This window comes from Bos indicus, chromosome 23 (genome assembly GCF_029378745.1).
Source record: "Bos indicus isolate NIAB-ARS_2022 breed Sahiwal x Tharparkar chromosome 23, NIAB-ARS_B.indTharparkar_mat_pri_1.0, whole genome shotgun sequence".
In the NCBI taxonomy this organism is placed as follows: domain Eukaryota; kingdom Metazoa; phylum Chordata; class Mammalia; order Artiodactyla; family Bovidae; genus Bos; species Bos indicus.
Window position 1 is genome coordinate 5,127,956 of NC_091782.1, and position 13,721 is coordinate 5,141,676.

A 13,721-nucleotide genomic window follows, 5' to 3' on the forward strand; every position below is an offset into this window, starting at 1 on the left:
AATACCTTCCGTTTTCCCTCTGTTAGATAACAGCAATTGTTGTTTTAGAAGTTTGCATATGCTAGAGAGATGCTGATATATTATTAGTCTATACTCTTTCCTTTGGTTCTTTATAAAGGCCATCCTTAATTTACATACATAGCCACTCTAGACCTGAGCCATCTGTGTATGAGATTATGTTATTTTTTACTGTATTATAGTATTGATATATTATTGATTTTTTACATTATATTTTATGAGCCAATACTAATTTAGAAAAGTATTTTTCTTTATAAAATCATTGCACCTAGTATGTCATAATTATCACTTGCAGACTTATATTCTTCATTTCCTACTTTCTGGTTATTTTAGAATGACAGATGAAGAAAGAAATGAATTGGAAAAACAAGTGAAAACTCTCCAAGAAAGTTATAATTTATTCTTTAGTGAATCTCTGAAGCAACTGCAACAGTTGCAAACCTTAGGAGACATAAAGGTAGAGGAGAAGGTAATGTTATTTATTTACAACGCGAGGCTGTTTCAAGACTCTCAGTCTAACTGCATGGTTCTAGAAATATATGTCAATGACAAAGAGATGATCTTGAGTTGTGTACGTGGAAGAAACATGGGTGGGGTTTATGTAAGTACTTGGAGATTTCCGTGTTGGTTATTAAATGCAACCTTTCACCTGCTGTCATCAGTTTCTGTGACATCTTAATCTCTGCCTTGCATGGTTAAAGAAAAGAATCATTCATTTTTCTAACTCTTCTCTTTCAAAGTCATTCTGCTGCTGCTACAGTAGGTATTTTAATATATAAATGTGATGATATAAAATAGTCTATGAGTCATCTCTAAAGGTGCCACTGGAATATTAAGGGGTTTGTCTGCCTTTCAGAGATAGCCAGGAGATTTATTTGAGAAATACTGGGCTATATGTCTTAGTAAGGATCCTCTAGCATCTTCAAAATATAACAAAAATTGCTTACAATTTGGCCTATCCTTGAACTTTCTAAACTTTACAATACTCAGTATTCAACACAATATTCAGAATTCAAAGTTATTTTTATATTCAATTCTCTTACTCCCTGGAGTACTTTGCATACTATTTGTCGCATTTTGAGGGTACGTAGTGATTTTTTCTGGCTTGTCTGAAGAAGTCCGTATGCTGTAAACATCAATAGCATGGGGGTTTGAAACTCTCCCGTGTCAGGAGACTAATCTCATTGGGTTGCAGAGAGCATGGTTTGCCTTGCAGGTGTGTGTCCTGTCTCCTCACCCTCATCTTTTCCGTGTCCTCACTAACCTGTTGATGTCCACAATATGAAGTTTTCAATTCACAGATGCATGTCGTTTTCAAAGCTTTATCACATCCTGTGCTCTCGATAGATCACTGACTTAGATCACTTGTGCATTTGAGCTGCCTAACACTCACAGCCTTGCCACACCTCGGTAAGTAGAGGATTTTTATGCTAAAGTGTCTTTTTTTATTAAAAAAAAAAAATAAACTTGCAAACTAAATTTCTTGACGCTCTGCTCACCCTTGTGTCAGCCACTGAGACTTCTGTGCTTTCCTTTCAGCTGGATAAAGTCATCGCGGGCACCGTCGATCAGAGCACAGGGGAAGTCCTTTCTGTCTTTCAGTCAGTTCTGAGAGGCCTCCTTGATTATGACACGGGAATTCGGTTGCTTGAGACCCAGCTCATGATTTCTGGGCTCATTTCGCCAGAATTAAGAACGTGCTTTAACCTCAAAGATGCCCAGAGTCACGGCCTTATCGATGAGCAAGTTCTGAGCCAACTCCAAGAACTCAATGAAATGAAGGAGATTATCTCCGCTGTGTCATCCACCAGGGTTCCGGTGCTGGACGCCCTGGCTGAAGGTGTGATCTCAGAGCCCATGGCCATCAGAGTGCTCGAGATCCTGCTTTCCACGGGCTCGCTGGTTATTCCAGCCACAGGAGAACAGCTGACCTTGCAGAAGGCTTTCCAGCAGCACCTGGTTTCCTCAGCCTTATTTTCTAAAATCCTGGAAAGGCAGAGTCTGTGCAAAGACCTTATCGACCCCTCCACCTCTGAGAAGGTGTCCTTAATAGATATCATGCAAAGAAGTGTTTTGCAGGAAGACTTAGGGATGCGGCTTCTGCCTGTGAGGCCGCAGGAAGGAGGCAGAATAACATTGAAATGTGGCCGAAATGTGAGCATTTTAAGGGCAGCACACGAAGGCCTCATAGACCGTGAGACCATGTTCAGGTTACTGGGCGCCCAGCTGCTTTCAGGAGGTCTGATCAATTCCAAGTCTGGTCGGAGGCTGACTGTCGAAGAAGCCGTGGCAGAGGGTGTGATGGACAGAGACACTGCGAACAGCATCCTCACCTACCAGGTGGAGACAGGAGGAATCATCCGCTGCAACCCCGCCAAGCGTCTGACTGTCGACGAGGCAGTCCAGTGCAATCTGATCCCGTCCAGCAGTGCCCTTCTGGTCCTTGAGGCTCAGCGAGGCTATGTGGGCCTCATCTGGCCTCACTCTGGGGAAATCTTCCCCACATCATCATCTCTGCAGCAGGAGTTGATTACCAACGAATTGGCCTCCAAGATCCTGGAAGGGAGGCAGAAAATCGCTGCTCTTTACATCCCAGAAACTTGTCAAGTCATTGATTTGGAGGTTGCCACGCAACTCGGAATTATAGATAATTACACAGCATCGATTTTAAAAAGTATAACACTGCCCGATAAAATGCCAAACTTGGGAGATTTAGAAGCTTGTAAAAATGCCAGAAGATGGCTCTCTTTTTGTAAATTCCAACCGTCTATGGTCCATGATTACAGGCTAGACGAGGATGCTTTTGATGGAGAAGAGCCAGTGGCAACTCAGAGCTCAGAACAAACTAAAAAATTGTTCCTGTCTTATTTGATGATAAATAGCTATATGGATGCAAACACAGGGCAGAGGCTTTTGCTGTATGATGGAGACTTGAATGAGGCTGTTGGGATGCTCCTGGAAGGCTGTGGTGCAGAAATTGACAAGGACACACCCATCGAAGAATGTTTTGATGTCTTAAGACTCTCTGGTATATCTCTGAATAACACTGCAAGTAAAGAAATGGGTGAAAGTCCAGCTTCACCAAGTAGTTTTGATAAATGTCATCAGAGAGAACCTGAACACAAAGAAACCCCTGAAAATACCATAGACGAAGAGTTTCAGGAATTGGAAACTAATGTTATCAGGAGTGAATTTTGGCTGTCAGAAAACCTGGCAGATGTAATCACAACTGATCTTAAAGTTAAGAAATCACCCGATGTGAGTGTTCCCAGTTCCAGATCACACTTAACACAGGTTGGACTTGCTGATGTTAGCCTGCCCAGACAAGACTCTGAAAACAGAGTTGAAAATGGTGAAAATCAATGTCAATTAGAAACAAAGGAACATGCAGATGAATGTAGTCACTCTAAAAACCTTCAGAACTTGGCAAGTGATTTGATAACAGATCCTATGATAAAATCAAAAACTAGTAGAGCCTATGATTTAAATGAAACAGAAAATGAAGATAATATTAGCAGGGGTTCAGTTCTCTTTGACTATTCCCCCAGGCTGAGTGCCTTGTTAAGTCATGATAAACTGAGGACCGAGCAGGGAAGTTTTCATGATGTACACAGCGCAGAGAGTAATGGAAAGAAATGTGAAACTTCTACATTGCCATTCAATGACCAAACTGAGTCATCAGGTCAAAGAATAAGAGAAAAATTTCAAGACCAGTTTCTGGGAATTGCAGCTATTAACATCAGTTTAAAGGGAGAACAGGCTGAAGAGAAATCTTTCAATGTTGGTTGTAGTAATCCTCAGGTAGAGTGTCAGAGTGATGAATTTAGTTCAGATACTTGTGGTGAAGATGAAAATGCGCTTGCTACTTCTCAGCAGGAACCTGAAGATGAGAACCGTGAGTCCACAGTGGAAGGGTCCTCAGGTGCCCCGACCCCAAGGGCTGGTGGTCATGATGTTGGCCTGGCTCCCACCCATACCCCATCTTTTGAAGGAACTGTCGGCGCCAGTGCTGGCGACTATGAAACGTCCCTGCTGGATGACCGGTGCAGTGAAACAGACACAGACAGCGATGCTGACTTCTATGACACGCCCTTGTCTGAAGACGACGACCATGATTCCCTGCTCCTTGAAGGTGACGACTGTGATTGTCTGCAGCCCGAGGACTATGACTCGCTGCCAGAGGAGGACGAATGGGCCGCTCCTCCTGGAGAGGTTTTCTATGATGTTTCTAAAGAGGAGGAACATTCTGTGGGGACCCAGGCAGGGCTGGCTGAGAGCTTAGGTGTGAGGGGAGGAGCACAGTCTCTGCAGGATTTTCTCATAGGTGCTGAGAAAGCAGAGTTAGGTTCTGGTGAAGAAATCCAGTTAAATTCATTTGAGTCCTATGAAGTGAGTGGACCGTTGATGGAAACTGTATCAGAAAGGGACAGCACAGATGACCTTGAAGGTGATGAGTCTGATTCATTGACTGACTATGAAACTGAGGGAGGAAAAGAGAGCTTCACGATGGCGGTAGAATCTGAGGACGCTGGCTGCTGGGAAGGGAGAGAAAAAGACTGTGTGGCTGGACAAGGATTTGAATCTGCTCCTGATCATTTAGATTCTGTGCAAAGCAAAGACAGTTATGAGGAATCTGTGTCTGGCCCTAACGAGCAGGACGACGATGACCGTGGCGCTGATGCTGGAGATGGCGCAGGAGGGGAGGGTGCGGAGCCCATGGGCCAGGGCGCAGCTGCGGCCGTGGTCGTCCCCGGCTGTGTTGCCGCTGCTCCCGAAACAGAAAACAGCCATGCAAGTCAAAGGAACAATAAAACGATTCTCCTGACTCAAAAGCACCATCATAATTCTAAACAAAAACAGCAGTGTGTGAATGTTTTACAGCCAGAATCAAGTAGTAAAAGTAGCTTAGGTCCTGAAATAAACTGCTTTCCAGAAGATACAAATGAGGTTGTTGGAAAAAGCATAGAAGATCTGTTGAATCATGAGATGGTCCTTCAGGATGAATTACTGCCTATCATGAAAGACACTGAATCAGAAAACATCTTTAGCCCTGTTGGTGCCTTACCTAATACCAGTGTCAGTTCAGCCTCTGAACTCGAGGGCCACCTAAAGAACACAGGGCTTGAGCTGATTCAGCCGGGATCTGCTGACTCTGTGAAAGGTGGAAATCCATATTGTGAGAATGTGACACTTCGTGGTAACTCCTCTTCTGATAAAATCATTTGTCCTGAGCCCAGTTTAACAGGAAAACCTGCAGAGGAAAGCCATTTGTCATTCACAATGTCTGTAGCTGATAATGATCCTCCAGGCAGTGGAAGGGATCTAATTAAAAGGACAGCTGACAAAAGCAATGTACAAATAGAAGATGAAGCATCACTTCCTAAAATGTGCGCAGGTAAAGGAGAAGTTCTCATAGAAGGTCCCTTAGAAGATAAATATCCTAAACTTTTGCCCAGTAAAAGTACAAGGGAGAGTCTTGATATAGTTAATAGTCTGTTTCCAGTCCCACAAACCATACACAGTGAAGAACACAGTCAGGAAGAAAGCCTTAAAAACACAGCAGTAGCTCTTAAAGATGAACCACAGAACCTACCAACAGTAGTTAGTAGAAGTCCCGTTCAGTTTGAGAATCTTGAAGAAATATTTGACTCATCAGTTTCCCAAGTGATCAATGATGACATGACTTCAGACGTGACCTTGTCCGAAGGGTTTACAAAGATTGAGACAGATTCACTCACCGATGGACCTGAAGATGAGCTTGATCTGTTTACTTACTTAAAGCATTGTGCTAAAGATGTAAAAGCAAAGGATGTACTGAAACCAGGTGAAGATACCCCAAGCTGTATTCCAGTCACTTCCCCTCCCATTAAAGAGCATTTACAGTTAGGAGTTAATAATGCAGACGAGAAGGCAGCTCTTGCCCAAGAAGACTCACCTCCAAAGGAGATGGGCCAACAGAAAGACCTTCCTGCTGAAGAAAGCAGATCAGGAATCCCCAAGCTCACACCAGCAGGAGATGAAAGCATGCCTTCAGGCTTCCCTCTTGGAAATGCGGAAGGCCTTGGAAAACACATGGATTTTGTGCAGTCAGACCTCTGTGCAGATGGAGTAAGAAATAACTCCAGTAAGGCTTTAAGCACTGACTGCTCATCCTTAGAAATTCACAGCGAGAAAGAGGGGATTGAGCAGCAGAAAGGGAAAGAACCAGCCCCGTCGCCAGGAGCCCAGGGCAGCAAGGTGCAGGTCGCTGAACTATCTCAGGTCCTGGTGGAGGACATCACGGACACCTTAAAAGGTAATTTGAAAGAAGGTCGTGTGACTCCTCAAGAGCTTGGAAAACCTTCAGCCTGTGCAGATGCTAACATTCTAATTCAGACCTTCATTAAAAGAGTTAGCTCATTACAGTTGGTGAATGAAACACCTGGTGTGCCCAGCAACTCTAACACCAGTGGCTGTGGCATTTCCTGCGCCAAAAACTCAGAGAGCAGAGAGGATCCGCTCTGCGCTGCAAACCTCAAGTCTGAATTGCTCCTTGATATACTTAAGCAAAGTCAGTATAGCCAAAAAGTTATAGGAGCTTTTGAACTGATGAAAGAATTAACTCAGATGGAGTGTGATCTGGAGGAAAAGGGTGGGGCATCTGAACTTCTTCCTCTGCAGCTTGAAGATATATTCTGCAAGCTGCTTCCCGATGGATATTCGGAGAAGGGGGGACAGCATACAGACTTGAGTAAAAAATCACCTACAGCTCCTGAGGTGACAGATGAGGAGCCACACATTCTTGAAGAATTCAACAGCAAGGAAGGAAACCCCTGTTCCCTAAATTTACAAAGTGTGAAAGAGAGTGGCCCAGAAAACTCTCCTGTCTGTGCACCAGCTTTGTCAAGAGATGGGAGGCTGAAGGAGCTGTGTGCTGCGTCCCCAGGCCATTTGGAATGTATTTCAGGGTCAGAAGACTTGGCTTCTGGAGACAGCTTGATGGAGCGAGTAAGTGGACTTTCCATTTTATAAGCAAGTAGCTGTGTGGAGCATTTGGGAATAATCACATTTATTTTATTTGGTTGAAAAACCTGCACAGAGCAATTGAATGAAATGTCCACGTTTATCTTCAGTTTTCCAAGGAGCTGCAGCAATGTTTACAGCACAGATCAAAGATGTGCGAGTATTTGGCTTTGCTTCAAGACATGAAGCCTCCCTTTGGCAGCCAAGACTCCCGGGATGGCAGTCTAGAAGCTTTGAGAGACCAGCTGAAACAGTTGGAGGTAAGAATCGTCTGCTGATGGTTATGGAGGGTGGTCAGCTAATGTTAATTTGGAAAATTAAGAAGAGCACTTGTCTATTTTGAATGTTAGTTATACTTGTGTTTCTCACTAAATAGATACGAGATGTGTATTTTTTTCTGCAGACATTTGAATTGGGATTGGCTCCAATTGGTGTGATTTTAAGAAAGGACATGACGCTGGCGGAGGAATTTGTAAAGTCTGTGCCGAGTGACTTCCCCAGGGGACCCCTCGAGGACCTGAGCATGAGCCTCCAGAGTCTGCAGACGGCCCTTTCATCCCTCCAGGCTGTGTCTTCAGAAAGAATGAGCCACATCACGCTGGCGATCGACTCCGAGGTGGTAGGTACCAGAACGTCTCGTGCTAAGTCAGATCTAGCTTTTGGGAGAAAGTTGAGGGTTTGAAAATTTAGTCATAAGACGAAATATTTGTTCTTAAATTGTTAAGCCCTTAACACAGGATCATTATTTGTAGGATTTAAAATGTGGGGAAAGATAAAAATGAACACGCAATTTTTATTTTCTAGTCTAAACTAGCCGTTTCCCATGAAGAGTTTCTGCAGAAACTCCAGTCATTCTCATGTTGGATATCGGAGACGAGCAAATCTGTGAAGGATGTGGAGATCATGACAGTTCGAGATGCTGAACTCATAAAACAAAGCTTGGAGTTTCTCAAGGCAAGTATCAAAATCAGTAAGATAAAGTGTGTGTGTGTATGTGTGTGTGTTAGTCGCTCAGTTGTGTCCAGCTCTTTGAGATCCCATGGACTCCTCTGGCAGGCTTCTCTGTCCATGGGATTCTCCAGACAAGAATACTGGAGTGGGTTCCCATTCCCTCCTCCAGGGAATCTTCCAGACCCAGGGAATGAACCCAAGTCTCATTATGTCTCGCATTGGCAGCTGGGTTCCTTACCACTAGCGCCACCTGGGAAGCCCCCGTATTTTGTAATAAATGTTACTGTTGATAGAAGCTTTCTATTATGGCTTAACTTGCTGTTCATAACTAGTGCTACTTTGTTCACAGAATGTGTTGAAAGACCTCGGACACACCAAGACGCAGCTGGAGACCACCGCCTTTGACGTGCAGTTCTTCATCTCTGAACACGCTCAAGATCTGTCTCCCACCCAAAGCAGACAACTATTAAGGCTCTTAAACACAACTCAGAAGGGTTTCCTTGACATGCAGGACTCAGTAACTACCCAGGTGGAACATTTAGAGGCTCAGTTACAGCTAGAACAAGATCTCGATCATCAGAAGGTCTGCCTTTCTTTGTGGAGTCGAAATTCTTGGCTTTTAGTGCTTCAGTGTGAAACCTGTAATGTAGACCCCAGGGGCTGTGGGTAGGAAAAGATAGGAAGGGTTTTCTGGAATGGCAGTGAATGGACAGGGTATGATGTGGCAATTCTACAATATATAAAGGTATTTTTGGTCCTAAGAAGGCTTTTAATTTTCATGACTCCCTCAAACTGCTGCTTTTAGGGGAGGGTTGTAATTTTTTTCCCTAGGAGGAAGAAATGTGTATGCACTGAGAAGTGTCCAGGGATAAACTGATGAACATATGGAGAGTGAAGGTTAAGGGTGTCTCTTCTTCTTGGGAGCAGGGTGGCCCAGCTGGATGGGACTGGGCTCTGGAGCCAGGCTGCCTAAGCTTACACCCTGTTCACACCACTCACCCACTGTGGGGACCCAGGGCAAGTCACTGAACCGGTTTTCTCACTGGGAAATTGGAGATTGTAGCAGTGCTTACCCAGTAGTATCATGGGCATCAATGAAAGAAAGAATTAAAACTCTTAGGACCTTGCCTGGCACGTGTCAGGCTCCTAGTCAACCTGATCCATGGCTGTAGAATGAGTAGAGTGAATTTAATAGACAAAAGATGCAACCAATGGCTCGATTAATCTCTTAGGATGATGTAATGAATTGTTTGGGGTGGTCCATTCAGTAGGAACAGTGCGCAGAGGTGGGGACAGAATTGGCCCCAGTGATGAAGGCACGAGACCTTGTGCAAAGCTCCTTCGATCTCTTCTGGAAGAATAAGCGTGGTCTCCAGCATGATATCCTGTCTACGCATAACAAATATGTGCTCACAGACTGATCACAACTAACTTCTGTTTTGATATCCTTTTGCAGAATTAATTGTGTGTGTCGCAGGTTCCCAGAGCTTCAGGAAATGGGATGTTTCTTCCCGTCGGTCAGAAGCTCCACCTCTTACACATACGCGTGGCCAGTGTTCTGTTGAGCGGTGCCATCGAAGCGTGGCCTCCTTCCGTGTGCATGAGCCACGCTCTCGCGTTCTGTGTCACTCGCTCAGTGTACACCCCACTGCTATCGTGTTTACAGCATACGTAGGGACGCTTATGTAGACGAAACTTGCAAAATGTGTTGTGGTAAACAGCTGTGACAGCAGTGAGCTGGGGACCAGTTCACAAGGCTGTGGTTTTCCTCCTTTCAGCTGGTGGCCGAGCGTCAGCAGGAGTACAAAGAGAAACTGCAGGGCATCTGCGACCTCCTCACCCAAACCGAAAACCGCCTCATCGGTCACCAGGAAGCCTTCGTGATTGGAGATGGCACGGCTGAGTTAAAGAAGTACCAGTCCAAGCAAGAGGTAGAGTCCAGCTTTGCGTTCGGGGGTCGAGTCCATGTTGACTTGGAGTACTGGTATTTGGAAAGCAGTTGGGGCTACTGGAAAGTAGTCATCCCTTTACCTTTTCAGAGGCAGGGTGCACCAAAGACACCCCTAGATCTGAGCTTGAAACTTCATACTAAAAGTTGTATTTCAAGCTCCAGCCAGCCAGGTAATTTTCTTGACTTTGTTTTGGTGAGATGTTGAATGGAGGAGACATATAGAGGAAGTTTGATAGGTGGGGAGAAACCTTGTATGATGAGTTAAAATCTGAATCCACTGAAGACCAAGTCACTCACAAATCAGGAAACACGTCCATGAGTTTGGGTTCTTGGTTCATCTCATTCCTTTCATTGTTCTCTGAGATTTGTTTCTTTTCACTGAAGGAACAAGCAATAGTAACAGATAAAGAAAGCTTTATTTCGGTGTCAGGAGAAGGGACATTCTCTTCGCTGTGAGATAGTTCCTGGTTCTGCTCCCAGACTCTGAAGCTCTCAGAGCCTCACTGACTCTGTTGCTCATACTTCCACTGCAACGTTACTGTCAGAGTTAAATATTATATGTCAGGGGACCAGAAGTTAATGCCGTATAGTACATTGGAGAAGGAAATGGCAACCCACTCCAGTGTTCTTGCCTGGAGAATCCCAGGGACGGGGGAGCCTGGTGGGCTGCCGTCTATGGGGTTGCACAGAGTCGGACATGACTGAAGCGACTTAGCAGTAGCAGCAGCAGCAGTGGCTCAGTGAAATGTATCTCTTTTAAAAAAATATATTTATATATTTTAAAGTATAGTTGACTACAGTATTATATTAGCTTCACACACAGAACACAGTGACTCAACATTTAACAGATTACACTCCATTTAAAACTAATATGTTGGCTATATTCCCTGTGCTGTACAATATATTCTTATATCTTATGTATTCTATACATAGTATTCATAGATTGGAAGAATTAACATTGTAAAAATTGTCCATACCGCCCAAAGAAATCTGTAGATTCAGTGTGATCCCTATCAGAGTACCCATGACATTTTTCACAGAACTACAGCAAATAATCCTAAAGTTTATATGGAACTACAAAGACCTTGAATAGCCAAAGCAATCTTGAAAAAGAACAAAGCTAGAGTTATCTTGCTTCTGGATTTCAAACTGTCCTGCAAAGCTATTGCCATAAAACGAGATGGTGTCGGCACAAAACAGACACAGAAATCAATGGGGCAGAATAGAGTCCCAAAATAGACCCACACACTTACAGTCAATTAGTTATGACGAAGGAGGCAAGAATATACAAGGAAAAAAAAAAAGAATATACAAGGAGAAAAAGCCTCTTCACTCGGTGGTGCTGGGACAACTGGACACTGTCTCTTTCAATTCAGATACTTCCCAGAAAAATTTGGGGAGCCTTAAGTTATGGGGGAACATAGCATGAAGAGTTAAACATAGTGCAATATAGAGAATGAAATTATAATGGGTGAAAAAAAGAGGAAGAATTACATAGAGAAATCTAACGAGAGGAAAGCTGTATTACTTGAGGAGAGATCTTACTCTGAGCTTCCTAGCAGCCAGGGCAAAGAAGCAAACATTACATTTTATAGAACTCTGGCATTTAGTAGAAAAAAATTGTCTTTGGAAATTATCTTAGGAACAACTTAGCTCATAATTTAGGGAATTATTTGTTTTTATTTTGAGCAGTAGATAGATGTTAATGTTTAGAAACAGAATTGATAATATTAACATGTATTTAAAAACTTTTATTATGTACTCACATAATGTAAAAAAATCTGATGTGTGCAAATTTGTAAAGATTATACTAAATATTTCTTTTCAGTGTTTTACAAACCACATCCATTTATTAACCATGCAAATCTTATATCTTTCTTTAATATTCTTTGAGGTTTCAAATTACATTAAATATTATGATTTAAATAAAACCATTCAGATGAACATTGTATTGAATATGCTTTTTCAACCTGTATGCATTGTATGCATTCTCCTCTGCCCACACCTACCCCCACTTTCAGAATGATGGTTTTGAAAGAATTAAATAGGTTTACTAATTTAATAATTTTTTTTCTTCTGTGTTAAAAGGAATTACAGAAAGATATGCAAGGAAGTGCACAGGCATTGGCAGAAATAGTGAAAAACACAGAAAATTTCTTAAAAGAGAGTGGTGAAAAGCTGTCACGAGAAGATAAGGCTGTGATTGAACAGAAACTGAACGAAGCTAAGATAAAGTGTGAACAGCTGACTATAAAGGCGGAGCAGTCAAAGAAAGAGCTGGACAAGGTTGTGACGACAGCAATCCGAGAGGAAACGGAAAAGGTCCTTATTCAGATGTGTGGTGCCCACTCCTGCAGCTTTGTTGAGAATGACGAGGCTCTCCAGGGCCTTGATTTGTTACCTGCTGTCAGGAGGTCAAAGCGATGATTAGCGCAGAGACTAGAATTTGGGGTTTTCATGCATGTAATTGACCAGATTTGAAGAATTGGCCTTGCTGAACTTAAAATTTTTTTTATCAAAGTTGATGTGCAATATTATAGAAGTTACAGATGTACAACACAGTGGTTCACAGCTTTTAAAGGTTATATTCAATAGATAGTTACTATATAATATTGGCTGTATTCCCTGTGCTGTACCATATATCCTTGCAGCCTTTTTTTTGGGCCTTGCAGCTTGCACAGTTCTCTGATAAGGGATCAAACCTGTGTCCTCGGCAGTGAAAGCATCAAGTCCTAACCGCTGGACTACCAGGGGATTCCCTTCTTGTAGCTTAATTTCTTTTACATATAGTAGTGTGTAGGCTTTGTTGAACTTTAAAAAAAAAAAATCTAAGTGGGATTGTGGAACTTTGTACTTGTGAGATGTTTGAGGTCTCATCAGTTATAATTTTGGAATGTATTTTAAGAACAATGGAAACTTCAGAGTAACTACCAGTTGCTGTAAGACTTAATTTCATAATGTTCAGTTTTCAGCGTGGGTCTGGTTTGTTTCCCCACTCTGATTTTTCAGTGATCTAACTATTTGCTTTCGGAATGTCTAAACACCCATGCCTCGGCCCACATTCACTGTTACCTATTGTGACTTTTCCTGCCCAGGTCGTGGCTGCGAAGCAGCTGGAAGAGAGCAAAACCAAAATCGAAAACCTCTTGGACTGGTTGGCAAATGTTGAAAGAGACTCAGGACGGGCAGCGATGGAGCCGAAACAGATCATTGAGCAGAACGGGACGCACTTTCAAGAGGGTGATGGCAAGTTGATGATGGGAGAAGAGGATGAGTTTAACGGTAACCTGTTGGACACGGATGTTGACGGGCGTGTCGGGACCACCGAGGAGAACCTGAACCAGCAGTACCAGAAGATGAAGGTGTGTTGTTTCAAACAGGATATTGTTAGAGTCTCTTTTCGGGTCTATAAAGATAGGAAGAACTTAGCACATGAGTTGTCCCTTCAAAGTTCAGGGACCCTTGAGAGTAAAGTCCTTTTTTTCTAGGCCCATCATTATGTCAGAATAAGTTGTGCTGAGAACTGTAAACAAGTCAAAAGCAATGAGAACTACATCATTAAATGTGGAGTTCTTCTCTGTAAAGCAGAGTTGTAAGGAATTAACAGCAGTAACAATAATAGCTAGCATTCGTAGAGCGGTGACAGTGGTCCAGGCAAACTTCAAAGCTCTTCCCGGCTTGACTCATCACTTTGTCCCTTTCGTCCTCCCCACTACTCTGTAAAATGAGAATACAATTATAACGGTGATGAGCTTATTATTGTTAATGTTATTATTATTCTCATTTTACAGATGGGAAG

The 13,721-nt window shown here is 43.0% G+C and overlaps 1 protein-coding gene across 28 annotated transcripts in view; it reads left to right on the plus strand.

Annotated features, from left to right (window-relative positions):
* DST (dystonin) overlaps positions 1-13,721 on the plus strand; it is a 518,621-nt gene that overhangs the window by 359,909 nt on the left and 144,991 nt on the right. For 22 of the 28 annotated variants that reach the window (XM_070777732.1, XM_070777740.1, XM_070777736.1 and 19 more), the window contains 9 exons: positions 352-487; positions 1,558-7,005; positions 7,131-7,280; positions 7,424-7,639; positions 7,825-7,974; positions 8,321-8,554; positions 9,750-9,902; positions 12,011-12,244; positions 13,018-13,284. In XM_070777732.1, the coding sequence (XP_070633833.1) occupies positions 352-487; positions 1,558-7,005; positions 7,131-7,280; positions 7,424-7,639; positions 7,825-7,974; positions 8,321-8,554; positions 9,750-9,902; positions 12,011-12,244; positions 13,018-13,284 (6,988 nt within the window). The remainder of the gene's footprint in view (positions 1-351; positions 488-1,557; positions 7,006-7,130; positions 7,281-7,423; positions 7,640-7,824; positions 7,975-8,320; positions 8,555-9,749; positions 9,903-12,010; positions 12,245-13,017; positions 13,285-13,721) is intronic. The other 6 variants (XM_070777753.1, XM_070777754.1, XM_070777757.1 and 3 more) reach the window with 1 other exon arrangement.